This window comes from Corvus kubaryi, unplaced genomic scaffold (assembly GCF_017639235.1).
Source record: "Corvus kubaryi isolate FWS band 111438036 unplaced genomic scaffold, C.kubaryi_AGA036_p1.0 37398, whole genome shotgun sequence".
NCBI classification, from domain to species: domain Eukaryota; kingdom Metazoa; phylum Chordata; class Aves; order Passeriformes; family Corvidae; genus Corvus; species Corvus kubaryi.
This window is the reverse complement of record NW_024581137.1, coordinates 49,195,445-49,222,858: the sequence shown is the minus strand read 5'-3', so window position 1 is coordinate 49,222,858 and position 27,414 is coordinate 49,195,445. Positions and strand designations below refer to the sequence as shown.

General features: G+C 37.0%; 1 protein-coding gene across 3 annotated transcripts in view; it reads left to right on the top strand.

Moving 5' to 3' along the window:
- The window catches only part of ZMYND11 (zinc finger MYND-type containing 11), a 105,550-nt gene that overhangs the window by 40,768 nt on the left and 37,368 nt on the right, over nt 1-27,414 (top strand). For all 3 annotated transcript variants that reach the window (XM_042042813.1, XM_042042812.1, XM_042042811.1), the window contains exons 2-3: nt 3,334-3,468; nt 20,578-20,737. In XM_042042813.1, coding sequence (XP_041898747.1) covers nt 3,353-3,468; nt 20,578-20,737 — 276 coding nt within the window. In that variant the 5' untranslated portion in view covers nt 3,334-3,352. The remainder of the gene's footprint in view (nt 1-3,333; nt 3,469-20,577; nt 20,738-27,414) is intronic.

Genomic DNA, 27,414 nt, shown 5'->3' with positions numbered 1-27,414 from the left:
AAATGTAAACTACTATTTGTGTGAATAAGTTGTTCCTGTGGAGACTCTGGGAGGATTTTCTGTTGCTTGGAAGTAGAACTCAAAGGCATTGTATGAACTGTTAGTAGTTGGATACAAGTTCCCTTTAAGATATTGTAATAATATAGAAAAATGCTTATATTTTTGCAGGAGTGCAGGGAGTAGACTGTTGTGGTTAATTTTACCATAGAGGAAGAGTGACTGCAATGAACAGCAAGAAATATGCTACAATCTTTTAGTCTTTTTCGGTAATGCAAAAAGACTCTATTTTTTCTACACCGTGCAATTAAAAGATTAAAATAACACTAAAGGAGCCTGGACTTTTAGAAGAAAACCCTTATTTTTGTATTCTTGGCAATATGGTGTGTAAGAACTGCTATTTCAGTAGTAAAGTGTCAACTGTTGAGTTTAACGAAAGTGCCCTTAAATAGTAAACCAAAGTTATGAAAGTGAAATGTATATTCTTTGAAGGCAGAACACCTACTAAAATTATTGTATCTTAAAAAAAAAAGGAAACAGAGAACAGGTGTGATTGCTGTATCCCATGTGTGTCCATACTGCTGTTATTTCCAGACAAACAGAGAAGAGCCATGGCCCTGCCTGTGTGTGCAGCAGTGGGAGCAGGGGCCAGCCAGCAAGGAGCCATTTGGGCGCCACCAACATGGGATGTGTTTTGGGGGGTAACTTCTGGCTCAGTGATGTGACGTCCCTGGCGCATTCGGGGCCAGGAGGTGCACGCCTGTCCTGAGGGCTGAGTTAGCCATGGCACAGGGCACAGCCTGGCCGTGCTTCAAGCCAACACAGCACGATAAGGATGGGGTAAGGGGGCGGTCGGAGAGTTTGTTCTGAAAGCACATTCCAAAGGAGATGTGATCCTGTAGGGCTTTTGGCACTCTGCAGCCACAGGGCTTCAGGAATTCATGGTTACAGTTCTTCACTCTCCCTCTTCCTGCCTCAAGCATGGGCTTCTTCTCCTACTCTGGGAATTCCTTATCCCCAAAGGCCAGCCTTCCCTCTGGCTGCACGGCGGGGCCGTGGGGCCATGCAGAGGTGGCAGGTGGCTTCCCCAGGACCCTGTGCTGTGCCGGGGCCCTCGGGCACAGGTGTTGTGGAGGCGAGAGAAAACCTCGCTGTCCCCTGTGCTGGGTGTGACGCTAGCATGGCAGCCATATGCTGGGCTGCCAGAAATAGCGGCTATTTTTAAAGAGTTGGGATTACTAAATAAACTGAGAACTAGGCTGTTGTTTCACACTGATATCGGGGTCAAGAAGGACGAGTGTTTGCTCCTTGCATGGGGATGTGATGCTGTGCAAGGGACCCCATGTCCGGCTTGCTGGCTGCCATATTGTCTGACAGCTTTTGTAGCAGAGAGTTTGTAGAGAGCTGGAATAAGAAGAATGATCTTTCAGTCATGTCTGTGTTAGGAAAGAAATTTTATGCTAAAATAATAGGTCTGTAAAGACTGGCGCTTTTTGTGTTAAGATCTAACCTTTTTTTGTGCTTTCCTCTATTTCTCTTAAAAATTAAATTCTACAAATGGTTATATGTTTCTCTTACAAATTAGCAGGGTTTTTTTTTTAGTTTGCAATGGCCTCATGTTCTGTGAAATTAATACAGAGGAGCTCACAGAGATGCAGTGTCTTTTCCCACTGTTCCCAACGGAGACTTTCTTTCTCTGAATCACTGTCAGGCGATGCTATCTACTGCTGTCACTCTTAGCTGTATGTCTGTCACATTCCCCCTTATCCTTCCTTCAAAACTGTGTTCTTGGCCTTTTTATCTGGGAGATCCCTCTAGTTGCCCTTGCTTTAATCCCCAGAGGGAGGAGATTTCTAAAGCTGAAATGTGGGATCGATGTGTGACCACACCACATCTTCTCATGTGCTGCTCTGTTCTGCCCTTCCCTGACATCTACTGTAGCCAGGAATGCCTCATGGACCTGGGCATGTACATACCACTTCACATCATCTTTTTTCTTCTCCCAATTTTTTTCTTTAAATGGGCTACATAACATAAAGTATAATGCAGTTAAATAATTTCTTATCCTTAATAATGGAATGTTGCTATTCATTTCATTGCACCTGTAAAGTTAGTGAGCTTTGCTGAGCTTATATCAGATCTAAAACTTGAGAGCCCTCTTTGATAAGTACCTGTAGGTCCCATAGACTTGAAAATGACATTGCTGCAACTGATGGAATACTCAAATCTGTTTCATTTTTCTGAATTTGAGAGCAGGGACACTTTTAGTACTTAAATTCCCATCTTTAACTTTGCACAGATGGTGAAATGTTTTTGCATTTTTTATATTATTTTGGGTTACTGAAGTTAATATTCTGCTAGCTACAAATATCCGTGTGCATACCACAGAGTTCATTCCGAGGACAGAGCTCTAAAATAAATTATAGACCTTGGTAGCACCCATAAATCAGTCATTTTTTCATTGAGAAAGTGGTGGCAGTGGAAGAAAGTTATTTAGTGATCAAAATGCATCGTTAAGCTTTTAAAAAGGGATTCGGTGCCTGTAGTGGAGCTGTAGGCGATTTATGGCTTATCTGTACTCATTGCCTCCAGCTTTTGGAAAATTTGTAAACAAAGCCAGATGCTCATTATGTTCCTGTTCAGGGTTGGTTAGATGGGTAAATGCCATCAAAAGCACTTTGGTCCTGTTGGGTTTTAGCATGTTACAGAAAATGGAACTGCTCCAAAATACTTTTTTAAATACTTATCATTCATGAAAATATACTTCTAGTTTCTCCTCTTAGAATGGACTTTTTAAAAATAGCTATTAACGATAAGAACATGAAGGTAATACTCCAAGAACTGTGTGGTATGTTAAACTGTGGGTCCAGCTTTTTCTCTGTGTTAGAATTTGTGCTTATGCCATATGATGTAGTCAAGTACCACTCTCACCCTTTTTAAGGGCTTCAGGCAATGCAGGAGGCTGTGGCAGCTTCAGGCTGGGGTAGTTTTGCATTTTTACCAAATACAGGGAACTGAGATATGAACTAAGTGACTTTTTATAACCAGTTTCATAAGTTGAGTAATTTGCTATCGATTTCATATATTTTACCGCTTTCCTTTTGTCTTCTGTATAGATTACGTGATGTGAAAGGGGTTCTTGTAAACTGCATTTTTTTCACTTTTTACTGCTCTTCAAGCACTTGAAAACGTCGTTGTGTACAAATTGAATGGCTACGCGAAGTACGGTTTTCCTTGTAATCATGTTTGTTGCAATATAATCTTCACGTAATTTATTCCATAATTCTTGGTTAACCTTTTGGTGTATTTTTTTGTTTTTTTGTTTATTGGCTGCAGCTGACCAGGTAAACAGGTCATGGCACGCCTAACGAAGAGACGACAGGCAGATACAAAGGCTATCCAGCATCTTTGGGCAGCTATAGAGATAATCCGGAACCAGAAGCAAATTGCGAACATTGACCGTATTACAAAGTAAGTGACCTGCTCCAAATACAGTCTTGGTGAGGGGGAAGGTTGATGCTAATAAAAGCCCTTGGAGACAGAGATAGTAAACATTGTTAGAGCCTGTGAAACAGTTACATGCACTTCTATGTTACTAATTAATTAATTATATATAAAAAACCAAATTTACCAAACTGGGCACCTGAAGGGCCTAAAATGAGGTTAATTCACAGAATTGAAATATTACCCTGTATTTGTTTTGTATAAGCATCTTTAGGAAATATGTAACATTTCTAGTGCTATAACTGAATTTAGCATTTTGGAGTTGATAGCTTGATCAAAATACAAGAAGTAGATATAACAGTTGAGGACAAAAGGGCAATAAAATCTGTAAATAATCTATTTCTTTAGGAAAATGTGAGAGACTAGTAGGACTTTTCCAGAAGGCAAAGAGAAATCTGAAGTGTTAGGTTGCTCAAATAAATAAGAAGCCATATTTGCTGAGAAGTGCATAAGATGCTATTAAAGAAGACATGAGATGATTACCACCTGTGATTAATACTGTTAAAATATTCTTCAAGGTGTATTAGGTGCTGGATACACAAAGAAATATATATTCTTTGTTCTGTGGAGCTTGCAATGTGCAGAAAAGTCTGCAATATAACTTGTAGCAGCCACTGTATTAAAAACAGAGAGCTTTGTGCCTCTTTCTGCTTTGTCTGCATTTTCAGGCCAGCCTGTACGTCACATTTGTCAAAGTAATCAATATGAATAATTTAAAAGAACTAAAGTAACCAGTTGGCAACTCTTCAGTTGCCAGAACCAATGTGAACTGATAATGAGGCCAGAGACCACTAACAGGGAGAATTATAAACAGTGCAGGTGACTAACAAAGTGAAAATCATTATGTCGTGGTCCATGACACGGTCCACTGACAGAGTTTGGAAATTCTAGGGTGGAAGTGACAGGCAAAACTGGCTTCGTAAGTGGAAGAAGTATAACAGTTCAGGTTCTCCAAACATAATGAACAGTGAAGTGCAGAAAGATGATGTCCCAAATGAATTAATGGGTACCCTGCTTCTGCAAGAAGAAAAATGGACCATCAAACCAAAATGCACCTTTCCAGAGATAGGGAATTCCATGAGGGCTTGAGAAGGAGTCTGTGTTTTAGGGAATTTCACTTTTGAGGTTGCAGTGGAGTTTTAGAATGCATTAAAGCATATATATTTTCATCATGTCTCCAAGGAGACAAGTGGGTAAACTAATGCTGTACACTTTCCATTTTAACATTTCAAATTACTTGCTTTAGGCTACATATTAGCTGAGTTTGTTAGCTGTTTGTGCTCCTTTTAGATGTAATAAAGGGAGACAGGCATGTCTAGCTGGGAATTCATCCCACTCTTATGAGAGATGCCTAGTTTAAGTTAGTGGGAATAACATTTAGCTGAGTAAAGTTAGGTCAGACAAATCATTACAAACAAGGTTGAGAAAAGCAATTAGATACTAGAAAAAGAAGTACTGCTCTTGGTAACTTGATGGGTAGTATGATTTTTTAAAAAAGTCTAGATCCAGATTGTATGACTCATTTGTAATCAGAAGAAAAGTAAGTGACTAAACAGAAATGCAAGAAGCCTTAGTACTTTGAGAAAGACGTGCAAGGTGTTAGCAGTGAAGAGTAATCTAAAAAGTGCTTGGGCATTTTAAATTCTCCCCATGCACATCAGTGAGATAAGAGTGATGAACACTGATCTAGTTTCTATTATGTGACATTCCTAAGGAGATAACTTTTGACAAGGAAATGATAAAGACCTTTGAATTGCTGTATGGTACTAGTGGTTGATGAAGAAACACATATGACATAGTAAATGAGTATGCATAATACATAATATTCAAAATAAAGTTCCAAAATTAGCATGGCATCAGAATATCTCTTCTGATGAAAACGGAGCAGCTGATACATTCTTTCAGGCTCAATAATCATTTGGTCAGGTCAACTGCAATTCCTTAAAAGATCCATCAGTGTCTGGGCATACAGGCAAACATATGAATACTAACAATTTTCAAAACCAATGGTCAAAAGTGAAAATTATGAGCATGTGTACACAGTTGGAGCTAAAATGAAGATTTTAATATTTGGATTAGTAACATTTTCTAGAAGTGTTAAAACATCTTGGGATTGACAGAAAGAGTGGCTTTGCGTATTACAAGTATTTGAAAGTAATAATGACAGTGACATTATGGAAGTGTGTCATATTCCTGAGTGAGGATACAGAAAAACAGCAAGAGAATATTTTTTTTTTATAAATCCATGTTTAAGGTAAGTAACAGTCTTCCTATGTGTCATATAGTGGATGACAAATGGGTACTTTCAGAGAAATTCATATGTTGAAAAGATGATTCATGATTTGGTTTTTGAATGGATTTTCTTTTCTCCTGGTTTGAACATTCATTTGCTGCTAGAGAAAAGTCATCCTGTGTCTTTTGTGACCTGTTCGTCCAACTATCTTTACAGCAATTGCTATGAAGAACTGTTGCTTTCTTCATTAGATGGTTTGTTAAGCAAATCTATTTGTTGGCTTTTCTCTTAATGTGCAATTCAGCATGGTTGTCTCCCTCTCCTTTATATATTCTTGTTAATTTAATTTAATTTAATATAATTTAATTCTTACTTTTCTTAGTCTTCTGGTGCTGAGTAGAAGACACTGTTCATCTCAAGGAACACTTACTTTTGATGACCAGGGAGGAAATGTTGGTGATACAAAAAGAGGGTTCATTGTTCGTAGATTATGAACTGTTTCAACTCAGTTTGTAAAACAGACAAATTTATATTACACGTGCAAGTATGCAAATTGTTATCTATGCACTTTAAGTATAATTGTTAGAAGATTATTTGGGTAAAGGAAGACTTCCAGGAGGTACTGTCAATGGTGAGTATGCAAGGAAAATCTAAAGAACTAGGCACGCATTTTCTGTAGAGTGCATAAGAGTAGGAGGATAGTGTAGGAGGAGCCAAGAGCACTAGAAGGTACTTCTGTTATTATCAGGAAAAACCTATAAGGAAAGAGGTCCTTTAATTAAAAGCAGACTAGATCAAGTATACTTTGCTTTTTAAATTGATGAGGGGGAAAGGCAAGAACAGAAAAATGTGTGATTAGAAGTGATTGAAAACTGTCTTACATCAAGGGAAGAGTCACTTGGAAAGTTTGAATATGCAAGTTAGAGCCTTTAAGAAATTAATTAGTAAGCTTTTTGAACTTTTGACAATTTTTTTAGAAAAGTCATTGCATGCAGAGAAGCAGTAAGAAACACAAGAAAGGTGTCTGTTTTGTAAAGAATTAAAAACATGTGGTTGTAAAAATGGCAAGAATATGACAGAGTTAATTGGAGTATTATATAAATACTTAAGGCATTGGTAAGGAAGAGACCACACTGCGCAGACTCCATGTCTCAGAAAAAAACACTCAACAAATCATCATATGAAAGGGATTCTGCAGTTTTATTGACTACCTGTGAGGGTACCTTATATTTGGAAATGCACTTTCCATGGGTTGGAGGGAATTCTTCAGTAACTTGAAAACTGAATGAAGGACTGAAAACCAAAACTAACGAGAAGCAAGAGTGACGTGAATTTAAAGGAATTAGTACTTTGAATGCAAACTACCTTTGGAAGAGAATTTTAAAATATATGTTTAAGTTCCTATCTTTGTACATAAGCTCCAGTATATTCAATGCATTTTTATTTAATGATAGAGCTCACTTGAAGGCAGTAGTAGCATTTCTGTTAAGGTATGGAAAATAAATATTCTCACCTGGCTTATATTGTCACAGTGTATCTCAAGTCAATGAATTGCAATAGTTTGAAGTTTGACTACAAGAAATAGCTAGTATTTCTAAACCCACCGCATTTCTTAATAACAAAATTACATTTCTAAGAGGTATTCATCAAGAAATATGACTTCTTTTTCTGTATAGACTTGATATTGGGATAATTCGACCCTAGTGTATCAATTATTTAGATGAGCATTATTGGTATTAGTTGTGCTGTAGGCACTAGTGAAGAAATAACTTCCCATATCCTATGAATTCTCTGTCAAGAGTGCAGCCTGAAAAATAGTTCATCCCTAAAAGTGTGTTAAAAATTGTAACTGTGCTTTGACTTCCTGTTTTTTCCTCATTATCTTCCATCTGTTCTGGTTTTGGGGTAACCTCAAGAATTGATTCTATGGAATAAAACGCCTTAAAATACACTGGCAAAAAGGCATGCATATTTAGCTGAGTAGGATAAATTACTGACATTCAGTTGCATAGCAGATTGGTAAGTATTTCTGTACGGACATGTTTTTAAAGTTCTCTTTTTTTGGCCATTCCAATCTCCCAGTTCATTTTACAGTGTTTTCTTCATAATTCCCTTACAGGTAATTGGACTCATAAGATTTAATTAACTATTAATTATATACCCCTTTTCTCACAAAGTATTTGGTTTTCTCAGTAGCAATATATGAACATTCCATAATCTTTATGATTAGTTCATAGTTCATTAGCTATTGAGTTAATGTTATTAACATACCCAGTTGGCAAATCTGGTCTTCTAAAACGATTATTGGCAGCTTTCAAGATTTTTTCATTGTTAAATGATAATTTTTCTGGTTTCTAAACTACTCCATGAAGACTAATGTAAAGAACCAAAACATAATTCTTCTGCACATTCTTCCTCGTGATTTTTTCTCTTTCCCTTTGTTGCATTTCATGATTGATTAAGTTGATTAGTGTTTCTCTGTCTCTTGTATAGGCTGTGTCTATACCATCTTGTGTACCATGACAGGGAATGCCCTGGCACTCTCTGGAGCAGTTATGCTGGGTCTACACCTCATTGCCTTTAGCTCATAGAGTGTTTCTTTGGCCCTGACATATTCTTTTGTTTGTTTTGTATGTGTGTGTGGTTCTTCAGTTCTAAGTGCCAAAAATAACACAGCCCACAGCAATGCTATTCTTGAAACCTGAAGATAGAGCCACGATAGTTCGCCGTTGGGCACGATGTGGAGGCGTCTGAGGACACACAGCGTGCTGCAACAGGGTTGGGTGCCCTTGGCAGAGGGAGCCAGTGTTGGCATGGTTTACACTGGTGTTCTCTGTCATGCCATGCTTTGCTTTTTCCCTGGAGGAAGAACTTGTCTTTCTCCAGAATGGAGCCTGTGAATAAGTTAGTGTGGAAATGAAACCAAGAGTGGCCATAGACACAGGGTAGAGGTATCACAACTTTGGGGGGGATGAAGCTGATGGATAGACCACTAGCTGGGATAAAACTGATAATGCTGAAATTGGACACTTTATATTATTTTCAAGTAAAGTGATACTGAAACCATCTGTTTCATCAATCAGAAAGCTGTTTTACCCCATTGGTGTTACAAAAAAATATTGTTTTCTCATTAATAGATACTTTAATATTTTTTAATTGGTTTTCAAGTAGGATGGTCCAGTAGTAGGTGCCTAAACGGTCATAGCTGTTTTTCCCATATTTGTTCTGTGGGCTCATTCTTACTATATTGTAATTTAATGTAGGTGCAGCCAAGTCAGAACATCAAACAGAAATGAGCAGATCCCAAGCCAGTGTAGAGTAGACTCTCTTAGCTCTGTGCCGACTGACATTAATCAGCATTGATGGGATATCATGTCAGAAAAGAATTACTCAGTATGAAAGATTACTGTAAAATAATGAGATTTTCTGGTTCCACCGTTGAGATGGAGTTGCTAACAGTTGTAGATTGAGTATGTGACCCTCTCAGTTTGACATTTGGACCTAGGAAGGGGATTTCTTCTCCAAGTATCAGTCTTTGGAATTTCTCTAGTCAATGTCTGAGAAGAGTTGAAGTTCATATATATGGTTTTGTTGCCTTACTTCTTTTGCTGTTCTCTTTCTAGGCTGTCTACTTTAACAGAAAACAATTTATAGAAGTAGTGATTAAAGTAAAGTTGAGAATGAGCAATTTATTCTCAGGTACAGAATAAACACAACAGGGTATAAATAAGAAAATGAGCAATTTGAATGGATAGGGAATAATCACACAAGTATATAAATAAGAATATGTGGTGAAGTGGCAAGAAAAAAAAATCAGAAGAACAAGATTCTTACAAAATTGCTTATTTGAAGCTTAGAAACTTACCAGAAAAAAATCTGTTACTATTTATAGTACTCCTGATGAAAATTTAAATCCTCCTAGTATTCTGCATGTTGCAACTAAATAGTCATGCATAAATGAAAATAGTAAGGCATAGGAAAGATTAGAAGAGCAGATGACTGGATTTATAACTAGATAATCCTGTTGTTAAACTTTGCATGAACAGAAGAAGTATTGTAGCCCCTGATATTTCTTTGATTGAAATAAAGGCTTAGAAATGGTTTTTTTCGCTTTGTTGGTTTCTTATCCTTTGTCAAGCTATTCCCCTAAAATATCTGTCTTTTTGTTGCTGGAGAGCAGGGTTATCTGAAAGCAACTGTTTGAAGTAGAGCATCCTCCTGTTATGCAGGAGAATGCAGTGATCACTTGAGTTCACTTTTTACCAGAGTTACTGGCTCCTTTTCTATATCTGTACATCATTTTCATGTATGTTTTAAATGTGACTATTTGAAGCAAACAGTGTTATTGAAACCCTGGCCAGTACACTGAATTTGTTTTCTGTGCATGCAGTGTAGTAGCAATTCCTGATTATGCAAGGGTAAGCAAAAGTTTGGAGTACAAGGTCCAACAATAAAAAGCATAATACTTCCTTAACAGTCCACATAGCTGCTTCCAGAGGCAGCCTGTCTAGTGAGAAAACTGACTTCAGTTTCTATAGGACTGGCAGAATTATAGATAATATGCATTACAGAATACATCACTGGGTGGTGGCAGGGTAGAAAACTCTTAATTTTCAATGCCTCCTCATGTGTTTTCTGTTACAGGTAAAGACAAGGTGCTTTTTTTCTGTTTGGCTCCTCTGTGTCAATCTCCTTTGTAATTTTGTTTATTTTCCTTCTCTGTTTGTCATTATGAACTCCAGCTACTTCCTTAAGCTCCAAACCAGTGTGGGATTTTTCTGTTCTCAGAACACTTTTTTTGTGTTAAAGTGAGACAATGACCTGAGTTTAGAGTTTTAAGGCTTGTAAATCCTTAGTCAGAGATCAAACTGCAGAAAACAAAGGTCTTCTCTGCTTTTTCAGCAATTTGTGACCAATTTAGTTAAAAATCATTATATTAATAAAACAAAAACCAGTCTAAAAATCATTTGATCATTTGATTCCCTAATAACAAAATTTTTAGTACAAGTACTACTTTGGTCATATATAAAAATTGTATTATGGGTGCATAACTAGCAGTTACAAGCATAGCAATACATTGCAGAGAAATGTGCTGGACACCAAAATGCTTGGCTTGTTTGACACATTAATTTTTTATACTGATGGCGTCGCAGTGAGTTTAAATGATGGATTCAGGTTAAATTTGTTTTATATTTTCAAAAGCTCATTTATATTCTATAAAGTAACAAAAAGAACACTGAGAAGTGCATATATGCAGGAAAGTACAGGGGTTCTTACCTGCTCCTGCATCATAACTGATACACAGTTTTGCTTGTAAATTTGTACTGAGACTGACCAATGAGGTAATACTCATCAAGCTAATAACAATTTTTAATACCCAGATTCAAAAAAAAAGTTGAAAGAAAAGTGAGAAACCAAGCTAAACATGCATATTTTATAAAACTCTTAAGAAGGAATGACAGGTTGTGATTTAATTGCACAAGGGGTGTTTACAATGGCATATGTTCATTAAATTTCACCTGTGTTCCCTGTAGATAGATACATTCATCATACAGCTTTTACCTATCTGTTTACAGGGTGTTTTATCTTAATTTTGTTCACGATTTTGGAATGATTTTTTGGTTTGGATATTATTTAATTTTAATAGTGCTCATATTAATGGTCCATTTTAAGGGCTGCCTTTAGATTATTTGACTAAGGAGAGTGAAAACAGGGATTGCAGGAAAAAATGTAAACTTTTCTTGAAAAAAGTCTATAAAGAACCTATCTGCATTTGCTCTGAGTAGTCATGGAATTAAAAGTGCTAAATTAGTAGATTTGCTTGAAGTATTATCTTGAGTTTATAATGCATATTAATAATTACTCTTTTTCCCATCAAGCTCTTTTATTGATACAGCTTATTTCTTCAATTTGTGTAAGAATTCTGTTTAATCACATTAATTAAACTGGTTTAAGGAATACAGAAAGAGAAGTCCACAAGTATTCAACAGTGTTATTTGTAATTTCTTAGAGATGATTTTTCCTTCAACTTGGTACTGAGACATTGTCCCCTGTTGCTTCCTGAATTGCTGGGTCTGCTTTCCAGTGCTGGCTGTCAAAGACTAGTTCAGTGCCTGGTGTGGAAAACTCTTCACCAGGGGACTGACGGATTGCTCCAGCCTTGCTGCCTTTTTTCCTGCTTTATGCAGAATACAGGGAATGGATAGGATGTTGTAGCCAGCTGTGCAATCATTACACCTGTAAGGGTCTAGCATAAATGGCTATTTTGTTAAGGACTGGAGCTTAAGGTGAAGTGGAGCTTTTTGTGCATTTGCTTTGATCAGAAATATTACTGCATGCATGTCTTGTTCCTACAGTTCATTCTGCAAAAAATAAATAGGTTCTCACATGTTCTGATGAATTTTGCTTGATTTAATGTTCCTTATTTAATAATTCTTCTCTTAGGAATGGTCTTACATGGTATTGCTAGCGTGGCATTTTTCTTTTTCTGTCTCAGAAGTCAATGTTCTCCATTGATTCAGTAGGTGAAGTCATCTCTGGGCTGAGCATGACTATGGTAAATAAAATGATTCACAGAAACAGCACAAACACATTATTATTAACAGCAGCCATACTCCTTGTTTGATGTTTGTTAGTAAGTGGATACTCATTTAAAGTCTCCTTATTGAGTATTACTATAAAAGCTGTAATATCCAATGTTTAATACAATACATACAAACTATGAGCTCCAGTAGGAATATTGAGAAGGAAGGGGATGGAACTGATTTGAAAATCGCTGTCCCCATTTTCATGTACTCCATATTTCTATTAATATTTGTATTGAAATTGTGTAAGTTTACACAGAAAAATACATAAAAGGCTAATTTTATTTCTAATTATTAAAAGCAAAACAGTTTTTATGTCATGACCATAATGGTTTTTGTTCAAATCATAACATCTTTGTAATATTTGAAAGTGAAACTTCTAGCTTATGTTTGGTTTCTTTGCTGTAAATAAATGTGACTTTCTATTAGAAGTAAGAGATAAAAATGAGTGGGACATGGCCATTTAACAGCTTGTTATCTGACCTGAAGTGCTCATCAAGGCTTTCTCTGTAATCAGTGGAGAGAGAATGATCTCCAAAGCACTACTCATACCATCTATTTTAGGCTGTGGTTTCATATTCCCATTCATATAAACAATATCATCACCAAGAGCAGCAGCCCTGCCCTGATGGCTTTTCCAGCCATTGTGTTGTTCCCTAGATGGTAATAAGGTGAACATTTGTGTGACAGAGTGATGATTCTGAAACTCAGCTAGACTAAAAGTAACCTAACAAAAAAAACACACACACAAAACCACCCCCAAAAACAGAAAGAAAAAGGTTTTGACCCATATAAGAATGGAAATTAGATAGAAAGCTCTAAAAAACTGAATCATGAAAGCATTCAAATCTTTATTTTTTTAACATGTTTTGAATTGAGATGCTCAGTATGAACTGACTAAATATTTCATTTCCAAGGTATTAGCTAGGATGTTACATTCTGAGTCATGTAATACTTGTTTGTCTCTTCAGTACATCCAAAGAAAAGAGCAGGATGGAACAGTGGCCCTGCAGATACCTGAACAATTGTACCTGTGCATGCAGCACCCCTGCATGATTAGTGCTTGTTTCCCAGTGCACACACATGTGCATTACCAGCAGTGTCACATACAGGTTTTTAGGTTGGGAAAATAGGAGTAGAGCCATTTATTAGGTAAGTTCCTCCATAAGAAGGTGGTGAGGAAATTTTTCTGGATAAGGGTTGAATAGCTTGGTGCTTAAATTACTTGCTTTTCATGGCCATACTGGTGGATTACACAATCTAAAGTGTATAGTGAAGTTGTAAGAGTGGGAGTTTAAATTACTGAATCAGGGAATTACCTGGGTTAACATTACTGTGCTTTTTACAGAAATGACCCAGGTGATTACCGTTATTGGTGCATGCATGGTGCCTGTGGTATCTAAAGCACTTACAAACGAGATCACTCCTCAGCTTCCTTTTAGCAGCAGCAGCACAAACATCAGGCAGATCTGAATTTAGCTGAACTGCTAGATTTCACTGTTTCACTATCAAGTTTATGCGTTCTTTTTGTTTTATAAAAACACTGCACAAAATTAGATTCCATATTCATGCAAATTCTGAATTTCTTGACTACAAAGGAAAGATGAAACAAACTTTAAAAACACTTACTGCTTGGATAGTGTATGTGTCTTCAAAATGAATGTTGCAGATACTGATGTCAGAGGGAAAAGTAAATGCATGGTTTCTCTGTAATTCCTGGAATTTTGGACGGCATAAAATGTGGATCACGTAAGAAGTATTTTACTGCAGAGGCAGCAGCCCTGTCAGTGGCTGCCTGGTCTGTGCATGTGCTGTTGGTATGTGGAGTGCGCCTGTTCATATACCTGCATCTCATTGTGGAATATAAATACAGAGGAAGAAAATTGTGCCATGATTGTGTTTATCTTAGTGACTATAATCCATAATTGAAACTTCAGAAAGTGGAAACACATCAAAAAGTATCCTAGAAAACAAAAGTGAGCTGCTACATCCCCACTGTAGCCAGCTCTACCTCCTGTGTGTGTCTGTGTTGTCTCAGCTCTCAGACCAGCTCTCAGTTTCTGGCAAGCGGGGAATATATGTGTCAAATACCCATAATGTTTAGGCTGTGTTTTATGGGAGTTGATTGGTTCCATAGTGCTACATGGTGGGAGCAGGCAACCTGAGCTTCAGGGCTGAGACCTGGAGATACAACTGTGAGCACAGATCTTCACCTGGCTTTCCACAAGGAGAGCTGATGGATTCCCGAGATCTGGGCCTGTGTATTTGAAGTTCTTATGCCATGTAGCTGCATTTGTTAAAAAAGAATAAATCAATCACAGCCATCTCTTCTACTTTTATTTTCAGTATGACCAAGTGGCCTATTCTTTGCAAATTATATTTTAAAAAGGTCTTAAAAGAAATGTGTGGGCCTTCTATAAAATAGCTGTCATGCCCTGGAACTGAGGCAAAAGGCATCACTTTTCACTAGAGGTAGGGAGACAATATAAAACTCAGAACAGATTTTTGGCTGCTTTCCTTCTATTTTATGTATTATTCCTTAAGGTCTGTCCCTGAATCTAGGACGTTTTTATGTACCTGTAGGTAACATTTAAAATTAATGGCAGACTTTCAGTTGAGTTTAATGGGATCTGCTGTATTTTCTCAGATCTCAATTTTATCAGATCTCATTTTATCAGACCTCAAATTTATCAGTTTTCAACTCATCCCTGGATGAGTTGCTCAGTGGATAGTCTGCTGGCAGCAGCAGGCTGCTACTTCCCGTTTCATTGGGGAGGGTGGAGGCATCCAGCATTGAGAGAGATCAGACCAAGATCACAGTGCTTGCCATGAAAGTTAACATCTACCTACGCTTGCCACACTGTTGTATTTTTGCAGCTATTTGTGATATGTGTTTTATTTCAGTCTTTACGTACAGATACCCTTGCTGTAACATTTTTCGGTTATTTTCTTTTGGTTGAGTTCAAGTGGCCGAAAATGCAATTCCTTATGAGTTCAGAAAAACTGGTTGGTTTTTTTTTTAAATACCCATGTCAGCTTCCTACCTTAAATAACCTTCCTTCCTCCTCTGCCCAGCTTTCTTCTTTGGGCTGCAGTACAGCAGTGCCCATGTAGACCATTTGCTGCCTCTCAGTCGACCACAGATGCCTTCAAGAGGACTTTTTAGAAGCAGAGTTAGCTATTTTACGTGCTCTGTTTTGTAGCTATCTAGACTAAACTCTTTGGGACGGGGTTTAGCTTCATGCTGTGTCTTGCAGAGCATCAGGCAGGAGTTGTGAGCTGTGTGACAGCTGTAGGTGAAAAGTTCACCATCTGATCCCCTGCAAGTGCTGGCCACTTCTGTGTCTGTTTTGCTCCCATGGTGATCACAGCTTTAGAGTCTGCTTCCTACACACCCCTAAGATCAAACCAAGCTTCTGTCTTTAGTTTTAAGGTGTGTTATGAAGCACATATATTAGATGTAGGTTTTTAATAGAAACACTTCATGGAAACTGGCAATTTGAGAAAAGTATTTTGAAGTTTTAGGAGTGAATTGGTGATACGCTGACAGACTTTTGTGCTTCTGTAATGTCCTATATATTGGGCAGGCAGGTGGTTTAGAGGTGGATCAGGTACTCCTGTAGTCCAGTTTGTTTAGCAAAGGGAGGTGGCAAGATCCAGTTGTCAATTGGTAGTGCCATGAGTTACCGGAGTTTTTGTTGCTGTGAAGGAGGGAGAGTCTGGAAATGCCCATACCAGGTTTTGCTGCATCTCTTTCCTCTCCAGCATTCAGCATGGCTCAGATGGGGTGTACAGCAGGTGCCTGTGTGGCCCCTCTGAGAAGTGCTGGAGGCCCCTCCTTCCACATGTGCTGGTCCCTTGGGCTGTCCCTGTGGTGTCTGAGAGGTGGTCAAGATTTTAGGATGGGTAACAGTAATAGCATAATAATATAAACAGAAGAATATGACCATATTTTATTGTCACTTACACCTGACTAATGTTCATCTGCAGTCCCAAAGAGATTTGAAATTGTTGTTTCATATTTCTCTGATTGGTACTTTGTGTATTAAATACAGATGAGCATCACATACATATACAATCTATGAATCTATTAGTGATTATACTCTGTAAGTCTCCTCTAATGGTTTTCTTTTATCATCAGACAGATGCACACATATATTAGGTGTGTGCACATGTGCATCTACCTGATTCTGTTGGTAGTATCGTTTCTGAAGGTCACCACATTTAAATATACATTTGATGGTATGGCAATGAGGTTTGTTTAAGGGTGCTAATGAACAAACTACGTGCTAAAGATCCTTAGCCTTTGCCTTCCAAGTGGTGTTGCAATAATTGAAAACATGCATTACTAGGCCCTTAAAAGTTGGTTCCAAAAACTGTAATTTTGCTAGATTTGCTAGATTCTTCTATGCTAATGTCAAGGAGGTTTGCACTGCCAGTTTATAAATTGAGAAAATACTGACCTATAAACACTCTAATTTTCAGCAGCAGTTCAGTTGCTTCTGTATTCTGCAGACAGGCAGCCTCATTTGGTGAGATTTTGAATTTAACATGCAGATTATCAGGCCTAACCTCCACTTTTCATCAGACAGACCCTCATTTTATATAGTACGGATTAGCAGAGTTTTGAAATGGTTTCTTCAGCCCCCTATCTGATTAGGGCTGGTTTACTGTTTTAGAGGATTTTACTTTGTCTCTGTGCCTTATTCTCACTCATATGAGTGTATTTGCTTTACTGCTTGTGACTGGGTTGTATTACACTCCAAAATCTGTTGATATGGAGGGCTGGGCAAGAGCATAACAAACCAGTGTTCCTTCAACTCCCTGTCTCCAAGGTAAGGCTAATCAAGTTTTGTTGAAAACAGCAATTGGGGATTGCTTTATCTCCTGTACTTGTTTTTTAACTTGCTGGTGCCAGATGCTTCAGTGCATGCAGTGCCAGGAAGGGACGTGCACTCCCTGGATTAGTGGTGTCACTTCCGCACAAAGGCATTTCAATATTGTTTTTCCCTGATCCAGTAATGAGGCTGACATAGTAGTTGGGACTCCAGACATCATGCTTTCTGTCTCTGAGCTGGATATTAACTTATTCTGTGTTTTCAGCATTTTTCACGTTGTGACAGTTTTTTTCACATTTCATTATTAAAGAACTTTAACGATCTTTTCTGATTTGAGTCCTGTGCCTTAGTCACTTCTTTTATTACCTGCTGTCCTTCTGGCTGAAAAGAAACAAGATAAGTTTTCATCCAAACCTTACAGTGTTGTTTTTTAGTCTTTGTGAATATCTAGCCATGTACACTTCACAAGTTTTAATGAAGTAAAAATTTGGGGGAGGGTGCACTTTTCTAACAGCAGTTCTACTCTTTGAAGTAAAACCATTCTCTCTACACATGCGTGCTTTCCTATGAAAGGTGATAACATTTTATTTTAAAAATAGAAAGCATAGCCCTTGTGGCTCTCCAGTGGCACAGTCTGAACATTGACTAAAGTATTCTTCAAAAAGCCACTGGGGATTTATTACTCCTGATTTACAGCTGGAGAAAATGGGGAGGCAGTTTAGTAGGTAGCAGTACTTTCACTCTGGTTGAGAACACAGATTGGATTTGAGAAATGGGTGATTCTGAGCCTTGTGCTCCTTTTCACTAGGGCACAACCTGCCACAGTGGAAATAGGCAGATTAAACCTCTTAGATGATTACAGTTGGTTTAATGCTTTTTGGTTGGTATTATGTATCTGTTCTGTTCAGAGATATCAGTGAGAAATCACGAAACCTGTAGCTTACATTTAGAAATTTGGTTGGACTGAGTTTCTGCAACTAGAGATGATGCAGTGCAAAATACATCCTTCAGTAGGATACCCTGAGGGTTATGGCACTGGGTTAATACTTGATTTCTGTTCTCAGACCTATAGCAGCCCACCATATAAGTGTAGGGAAATCGCTTATGTGCTCAGAGTCTGATTTGTTCTGTCACTAAAATGGGAAGAATGATAGTTAGCCTATTCTCCGTATTTTGAGACCTATTAAGGACTTGAATTAATTACAGACATATGAATGCTATGGCTCTGTTGGGGAGGTTGTTAGTACTGAGTTAAAAATGGAAATTTGCTGAAAAAAGAGTAACATTAGCAAATGTTGATGAAGATAATTTGCACTTTAAAAAGCTAGTTGTGTTTGCATAAATATGTGCATATGTGCACACACACGAAATACATGTAACATGATTATATAAGCAAATGAGCTGTTTTCGTGTGGGTTTAAAGCTTCAGCACTTTATGCTTCCACAGACTAGTGGTGTTCACTTGCACTCTGTTTGAAAGTGAAGTAAACAGACTTGAGTCTCTGCCTGTTTCAGACCTTGGAATTTGGAGAACTTGGAAAACTCATTTATGGTGTTTAATCTCACTTGAACAGGTGCTCATGATGAGTTTTGGTTTCTGTAAAAGTCGAGAGGGATCAGGTTGGGCAGATGAGCATCCACCCAGGGTGATACAGAACTGAAGTGCCTTATCTTCTGATTTTGGCCCTTGCCCCATGTGCAAACCACCAGAAGGTTCATATATATTAGCTTGGAACGCAGACTTGCACAGAATATTGTTCTTTTTGTATCAATTACTTACTTTTTAGACAGTGCTAGCTTGCACACACCAATCAGGCTTGGACCATGTTGTGGTAGACATTGTAAAATATAGTAAATGGTAGCATCTGCCTCTAAGAGTTTTTATCCTAAAATAATAAAACTCAAGATCCTGAAAACATGCTGCATTTATGTAAATGCCTCTGATACCAAGCAGAAATTTATAAATGCTCTGTGCTGCTCTGATTATTGTATAATTTACTATAACAATATATACTTCCACTCAGTCAGAAATCTACTGTATGGTTTTATATACAGTTTAGAGCAAAACAAAAATATTAGCATGAACCAGTTCCAGCAAAAGCTTGGGAGAGAAAGCAGGAAAGGAAAATACCTTTATTTATCCAAAACAGCAAGAAGTTTGAAAGGCAAATGTCTTCAAAAAGAGGGGTTGATTGAAGACTTGACCATTGGAATGGTCTTCACTCCTTATTGTAAGTTTATAACTTCTAAAGCATTAAAAATTCCTTTCAGCCATGTTATTAAAAAAAAATCTGAACTGATTTAACTCTCTTTTTTTCATGCAATGTTACTGCTTTAAAATAAATCTTTCTTGAGTTTGCTCATGATCATAATTACATTTTTTGTGAAGGTGTTTGTGATGACAGTCACAAAGGAGTCATGGTTGCTGGAATTCATTATGAAGCAGGAATGAGAGGATACTATAGCTGTCAGCTTTGTCTTAAAGCAGGCAAATTACAGATTTCTCTCTTAGGAAACAGGTAAGGACAGAATACCTGGAGAAATAAAAATTGAGAGAAATTCAGTTAGCTCTGTAACTTTAACAGATCTATAACTAGGAAAATATTGTCCACAAAATAATTGGTTCCAAGTCAATTCACTTATCTGCTGATTGCCTGCGATTGCAGCTCTCCGTGTGCAGCAACTCCTAGATATGTTCTCAGAATTTTGTTAAAAAAACCTGAATTGTAATGAATTTAAGGCAGAAAGGTCATTTTTATTTGAGAGAAAATAATTTTATGTTGTTTACTCCAAGTTAATATTTGGCATTGGGCTAGAAGTGAATTATACTGGGCAAAGGTCAACATTACACAGCTGAATCTCATGTCTATACACAGTTAAGGCTACATATGTTTTTTTCTCACCAAGGCAGTTTGTCACAGTGTGATCATGGTAGTTATCTCAAGAAAAGGAGAAAAACCACTTAGCACAGAAACTTGAGCTGCTGGGTTTTCCTATGTGATATATAAATTTTGCATTTTTTGTAAATGTGTTGTACACACAAGCATCACAAAAATTCATTGGTACATTCTGTAGTATGTATGCTATAGGAAGTGTTGGAGACATGCAAGTTTAAGGTAATTTAAAGGGCACAAATGGATGTGGCAGAGACAAGCCCAAACAGTGTATGTGTTAATTTTGGGATTTTTTTGGTAGAGGAGTACTGTGCTACTACTTGTCTAAGTGTGTACACGATAGCTGCAAGGAGAAAAAAGTTGATTTTAAGTAAAGGGGGAAGTTATATAAATTTCGAATGTTTAAAAACAATCTAAAACTTAGACTGTGTATTATTTTAACTCATCTGAAAATGTGTATATTTTGCTGATACATTTTATAGCTTAAAACTAACACTTTTTAAAAGACTTTTGTGCTTTGTGTGCAGGTATATGTCTCGAGTCCATGGTATGCATCCAAAAGAAACTACACGTCAGCTGAGTTTAGCAGTCAAGGATGGTCTCATTGTGGAAACCCTGACGGTGGGGTGTAAAGGGTCAAAAGCTGGTATTGAACAAGAAGGATATTGGTTGCCAGGAGATGAGATTGTGAGTATAAAGTCTTTGAGAAAATAAATCACGATTTCTGATATCTTAGCATGAAAGTTGTTTTAATTTATATTTAAAGCTATTTATAGATTCTGTGTTGGTGCTCGTGAGCAGGGAAGTAATGCGCTCTTAAATTTTTTTAACCTTTTCTATTCCATAGAAGCTTGCTCTTCTTGAATTCTGAGTTTTCTGCTATGAAAAACTGGCAAAGTCTTTTACTCGGTTATCCCTCACTTTTATGTAGTATTCTCTTCGACAGTTATACAGGAAGACAGTAAATATTATTGGTATTACTTGAAATCCTCAGACGTTCTCAAATCCCAAAGGTGGTGCATTAAAAAAAAAAAAAAGAAGTCTAGGACTTTTGATTAATCTTTCTTTAATCTGAATCTGAGGAGCAAAGAACTCCTTTTCAGAAATGCAACATGAAATTATAGAATTATATGCAAAAACACATGAAAAGATGTGTTTTGCTGATATTCATGAACACCAGGGCATTCAATTAGAATGGATTTTTGTAGCAAATTAGCTACAGGCATCCAAATACTGTTCCAAATACTAAAATACATTTAAATAGGTTGGAAGTTATGTGAAGGGAAGAAAAGCATGTTTTTGATATCCCTCCATAGCTGAGGTGGAACACACTCACAAAGTGAGGGTTGTCACAGAGACCAGGAAAAAGCTTGCACAATAGCTTTGTCTTGTTTGGAAGTCCCATCTCTCTATTTACAAGACAACATTTTCCTAACTTTAAAACAAAAAGAGTTTTGGAAAGCTTTAAAATACCTGAACTAGGAACTATTGCTTTGGAATATAAATTGCATTAAATACTGATAAAAGGGTCAGCATTGTCTCAGACATAGCTAATACATTAAATTTATAGGAAACCCAGAAAAACTCTAAAAACCACCAAAACACTCATTGCAATATTGCAGTTATGAGTAAGATCCTGAAAGTGAAACAATGTATTATTTTTTGTTTTGTGGAAACAAGCAATATCCATAACAGAAAACATTATCGTCAAAATTATCCCACTTACACTAATTTAAAGCATTGAAATACCTTAATTTCAATACATTGTATTTAATGCACATTATGTCACTGTAAAGATTCTCATTCTAATTTCATTAGAAACCCTCAAGGGAACCTTTAAAGGGTATGTTACTATTCTCCCTGGGAGGAGACATTTCAAAACTTCAGCTTAGCTCTTTTAGGTATTTCTTGCATCAGTTTTATCTGTTTAGAAGTGATATTAACTGTGTAAGCTCAACAAGACATAAAGCCTCAGATCTGTGGTTATCTCAAGTACTCTGTATGTTTGTTTCCTCTATTGCTAAGAGAAAGGAAAAAAAGAAAAAAATAATCAAAATGCCTCACAATAGCCATTTCTTATATAGTCATTCAAATAATGTTCCTGCTGCTTATTAGCAACATTTGTTTAACAAAACTTGAAAGATAACCAGCCTGTAAATTCCCTGTGAGTCATTAGAATTGCACAAATATTTTATTTCTGAGAAAAAAGCGTCGTCTTTGACTTGACTGAAGATGCTGTTAAAGTCACGTTATGAATAACCCTTTAGTTAGAAGCACTGACTGCATTTTCAGCATGACTGCTAAGCACTGATACTTTGGGCTGTGACCATATGTGTAGTGGCCATCTCAGTAGTTCAGAGCACCACACTTGACTTAACAGTTTTATGCAAAAATTAGAATCAGCTTCTGATCCAGGCCATACTGCAATAGTACCCAAACCCCAACTTTTTGATCCTAATACTGAATCATAATGCTGCAGACAGATGAAGCAAAACACATTGATTTGGTATAAAGTCATTCTCTTTGTTCTTTTATTCAGAAAGTTTTAATGAGTAACAAAGTGACATTGTCATCACTCGACATCAGATCAAGTATTTTCCATTCTTCGAAAATTGGTGCAAACCCATGAAGTTTGGTATGTTCCTGCTTTGGACACACTGGATGGTTTTACAGAGGCTTTGTCTGCACTTGATCAAGAAGCAGTTTGTAGTTCTTTGTAATTCAGCACTGTTCAAATCTGGTACTAATGACTGTTGAACCATGAGCTCAAGTTACATTTCAGTGAGGGCAAACACATTGAATTCTTTTTGGAGGTTCGCTTGGAGGAGATGGAACTCTATGAAGCAGGGTTATTAATGTTAAAATAGGGATTTCAGGCTCATCGAACTTTAGCACTTGACATAATTGTCAAATTTGGTTTGACTGGTACTACTGGAACTTGGAAAGCTCATAATGGAAAGAGAGGACTTAAGAACCAATCCACCACCCTGACACCAGTGCAGGAATGCTTTTGGATTTTAGCTTGTTTCCTGGCACCACAGTGGAAGTCAGAAAATACAGGCTGCCCCAAGGAGATAGTAAAGGGACACATTCTTATCATCCCTCCCCCCTTTTTTTATTTGAGTATTTGCTTGGTGTTTTTTTACACTTTTGAAGTTTTGGATCTGAATTTTTGTAAGTAAAAAAATTACTGGCCTTGGCCACAAAACTGCTGAGCACCTTTGTCTGTTACTGTGAGAGGTGCCTGACTAGAGGATGCCACAGGACCTGAAAGTACTGGTTGTGATGGTGACTACAGACTGATGGCTAAATAGTGACAATAATTGAAAGTATAGAGATTATGAAAACACAGCTCTATTTGGAAAAGATTCATTTGATAATCTGTGGTGCTTGCTCAGGGGTTTCCAAACATTTGCCCTATCCAATAGGCTGACATAAAGATAGATCTATGCAGTAAGGACACGATCTCTGATAGGGTTACTCTTAGCCTTCAGAAAAATTATACTGCTTTGCTCTCATTGTTCTGGTAGTATGTTGAAGCTGTGGTAAAAAAATTAAGCAAAACCTCATATATTTAGTAATATCATACAAAATAACAAGCTGAGGTGCAAAGACAAAACAGTTTGAGGGCATCAGGAGGCTCTTCCAAAAGGGACAGCTCATGAAAATTAACGTTCAGAAAAACTGGGAAAAAAATAATGATCATATTTAAGAGTATAAAATTATTCTCTTTTTCTGTCAGATACATGTGGGAGAAATATTTTTATATAAGTTAGTAAATCTAAAATGTGGTGTCAGTAGCAAAATGTACTGTATTCCAGCTGATATTTAAGGGTTGGTACCTCTACAAGAACTTTGCTCCAAATATTATACCTCCAGGGCTTGTGCAGGTATTCATTTTGTTTGCTCATTTGCCAGATGTTTTGCACATTTTCAAAATGTGTTCTCATCTTACAGGCGTTCTTATCTTGCAGATGATTAATGCATTTGACACAAAATAAATGAGAGAAGAATTTCTTTTGCATTTTTATTCAGGATTTTAGTTAGGAATTTTGCATTTTTCTGTTTGTTGATGCCATTACTATACAATTGAACAAAATCTCTTCAGCTTCTTGCCTTGCAAGGGAAATGTCAGTCCTGAAGTCTGGTAATGGAAGTTTACTTTTTTCTTTCTTTCTAAATGCTTTATTTCTATTTCTCACAGAACTTCTGGAATTTGGACATTCTACTTACTATCAGCATAAAAAAAATCCCCTTTCTCTTTGGATTTAGAAAAAAAAATTGCAAATCAGTGCTGTTAACTATGTTTTCAGTGCAGTTGATAAAATAGAAAGGAAACATAGTTCTTCAAGAAAATAATAATGAATCTTCTTACCTATTCATTACTATTTTCTGATATGCCATGATTTTTATGTACTTTTATCTGTGTAAAATAGTACTCAGTCTAACCCCAAGAAAAGAAATTGAATTTAAGTACCGATGTCCTGTGGCTTTATGGGCGTGTTAGATACAGTTTTTAGGGTTAGTTTGTCTTACTCATTTACATTTTTCTACAGACAGTGTGCACTGAACTATTTTGAGCATTTAATGTGCTAATTCTTCTCCTCATGATTAAAGTCATAAAATTGCTCTGACCCAGAGAAAGGCTTTATGAATATATAATTTCAATTTTCATGTGTTCATAAAGCCAAACAATATTGTGCTCTTCTAAAATGGAGATGTGTTCATAACACGAGTTCATTGTTTGCATCTGATTGCAACACATCCCACAGCACTGCTGTGGTTTAAAAGTGGTTCATAGTGGCCAAATTCCCTAATGAGATGTGAAGAGTGAGGCTTCACACTTAGTTAAGGCACTGTGAGCTATTTCTTCACTGAAAAATGCATAAAAGGTGATTATATTTTCAAGAAATTACTCTTTTACAGTGTTCTGTTTTCTGATCATTTAATTGATTGCTTATAGAAAGAGCCAGCAATTCTTCTGGCTAGTTAAGTCTGACTTTGGGGGTCAGTTACAGTCATTTTCCTGTTTATTTGGTCCTCTCTCTATCTAAATTATTGCCTTTCCAATTCTTCCCTCTAAAGATGTTTTAATTTAGTGGAGAGGATACTGTTTGGAGGGGAAGTTTCATTGCTTTTTCCTGTTTTCAGAAAACATTACAGATGCAATGTGGTTTTTCCCAACACACACATGTATTCTCAGTGTGCTAATTCATTACTGGGGATTTTTCCAGGTATTTTAAATGGAGAAAGTACTGGTGCTTGCCCAAAGCGACTCCAGATAAGTCACAAGGCTGCCTAAATAGTCCATCTCTCTGCTCTGTCTGTATTCCCATCATTTTAACATTTGTAGTAACCCACTGTCAGCATGGTGAGTCTTGAAGGTGATTTTGTTAACCCAAGTGACCTTAGGCACACACCCAGTTATTTTTGTGATTTGATGTGTTGCAGGTTCAATTTTACTAGGATCAGTCTCTAAGAAAGCAGTATTTTTGGCTGTTATATTTGTGTTAATCTAAATTACTTTAGATTGAGCAAAGGTTTGATTCCTTGCTTGCCATGCTTAATTGCTTTTGTAATTATATTGATTTTTCCATGCTAGGTCAGTATTGGTAGCCAGAAGCTGTTTTTTGAACTGTCTATGTCATCTTGAGTTTCAATAAATATGAAGATAATTGTAAAAAGCTTAAGAACTGTCACTGTGAGGGTTTGAATCTTTTCTGTACACAAAATAAATTTTAAATAATAAAAATCTCCAAACAACAACAGACAAAACCAAACCTCAATCCAAAACCAGCTTGAATAGCTACCAGTTCCTTCTAGCAAGCTAGGGGCTTCTAAATAACTAGGCTGAGGAATGGTTTTAATGTGCATCCCATTCATTTCAGTTAGGAGCAGAAGGATAATATGAAACAGCAATAGTGACAGCCAGTGCCTTCATCATGAAAGCTCTTACAACTGGAGAGCACAAAGAGGAAGAACATGTCACACCAAATGAAGAAAAATCTCCTTCAGTGTTTAAAAAAAATTCTCCATTTGCCTTATCCATCTGTATGGCCTTTAATGTAAAGTCCTGTGTTATTTCACTGATCTAAAGCCAAACATAGCCCAAGCCATATTAGTTAATATTTTTCACATATTGAAGAAATTGACAATTTTCCAGGCTGGAATGTTCCAGATAGATTCCTAATTATTGTGAAAGTACCAGTGTTCTTTACAGTTGGTGATTCACTGATGCAAAGAGTTAATGATTGATCCCATGAGAGAAAAAATTCAAACTGTCTTCCATCCCTTATTACCACACATCAGGGAGAGTATGAGGAGGCTTTGAGGTCAGGCCACATACCAGCTTGGTCACACAAGAACACTCAAGGAAGATGAGCTTCTGAAACTCTTTGAATCTTTCTTTTTTGTCTGTCTTTCCATCCTGTAAGGTCCCATCATTCAGAGCTTAATTTTTCAAAAGACTGCCATTAAATCAATCTGCCATGTGCTAAATGCAATGATTTTCTTGCAAATTATTGTCAGAAACTGCAGATGTGATTCTGCTTATTAATAAACCAAAAATTTAGTGGATATGTGAAAGTTCAGAAAAGCAAATATTTTCAAATCATCAAATCAAAGCATGGACTATTTTGTCCTAGAGAAGCGAATTAGAATTCTGAATTCCCAACTCATGGACGAGAAATTCTTTCTGCATTAAAGCCAAGACCCTGTTCTGTCTTTGCAATAAGGCTGTTAACATGCAGCTCATGAGAGTGTCCTCACAGCCATTCCAGTGGTTCTTCCTGCCTCCAGATGGGTTAAGAATAGTAAGCAATTCTCTGCATTCCTTTTCCAATCTTGTTTTTCTCTTCCCATCTGTTCAGGGGTATTTCTTTTCTCTCCTCTGCTCATCCTTATTTTTTTTCCTCTGGAAAGGGAGTTCACACTGTTTGCAGGATCTTCACCTTACTGAAGGTGACACTAGTAGACTCCATCTGATGGCAGAGAGATGCTGCTTCTTTTAAGCTGGTGAAACAACATTGTCAGCATCTTCACTTGCCTCTCTCAGCTTTGCCAACTTGACTTTAAAAAATTCAGTTGATGTAATGCTGTATTCTTCTTTGAAGCTTTCACTCTCCATTCTGGAGTTGAGATACTGATAATGTTGTTCACAGATTTCACAAAATGTTCTTTTCTGATTGGAAGGGTGTTCTGAAGAATGAGAATTTACCTATTGGTTTGAAGTAAACTAGTCAGACTAGTCTGTGTGAAGGTTCCATTATGGGATTTAAATTATGCTAACAGAATAATGACAGAGATCAGTCTATCTTGAGTTTGTTCTGAAAATACGCATCTTGCACCTTTTTGTGCCCACCCTG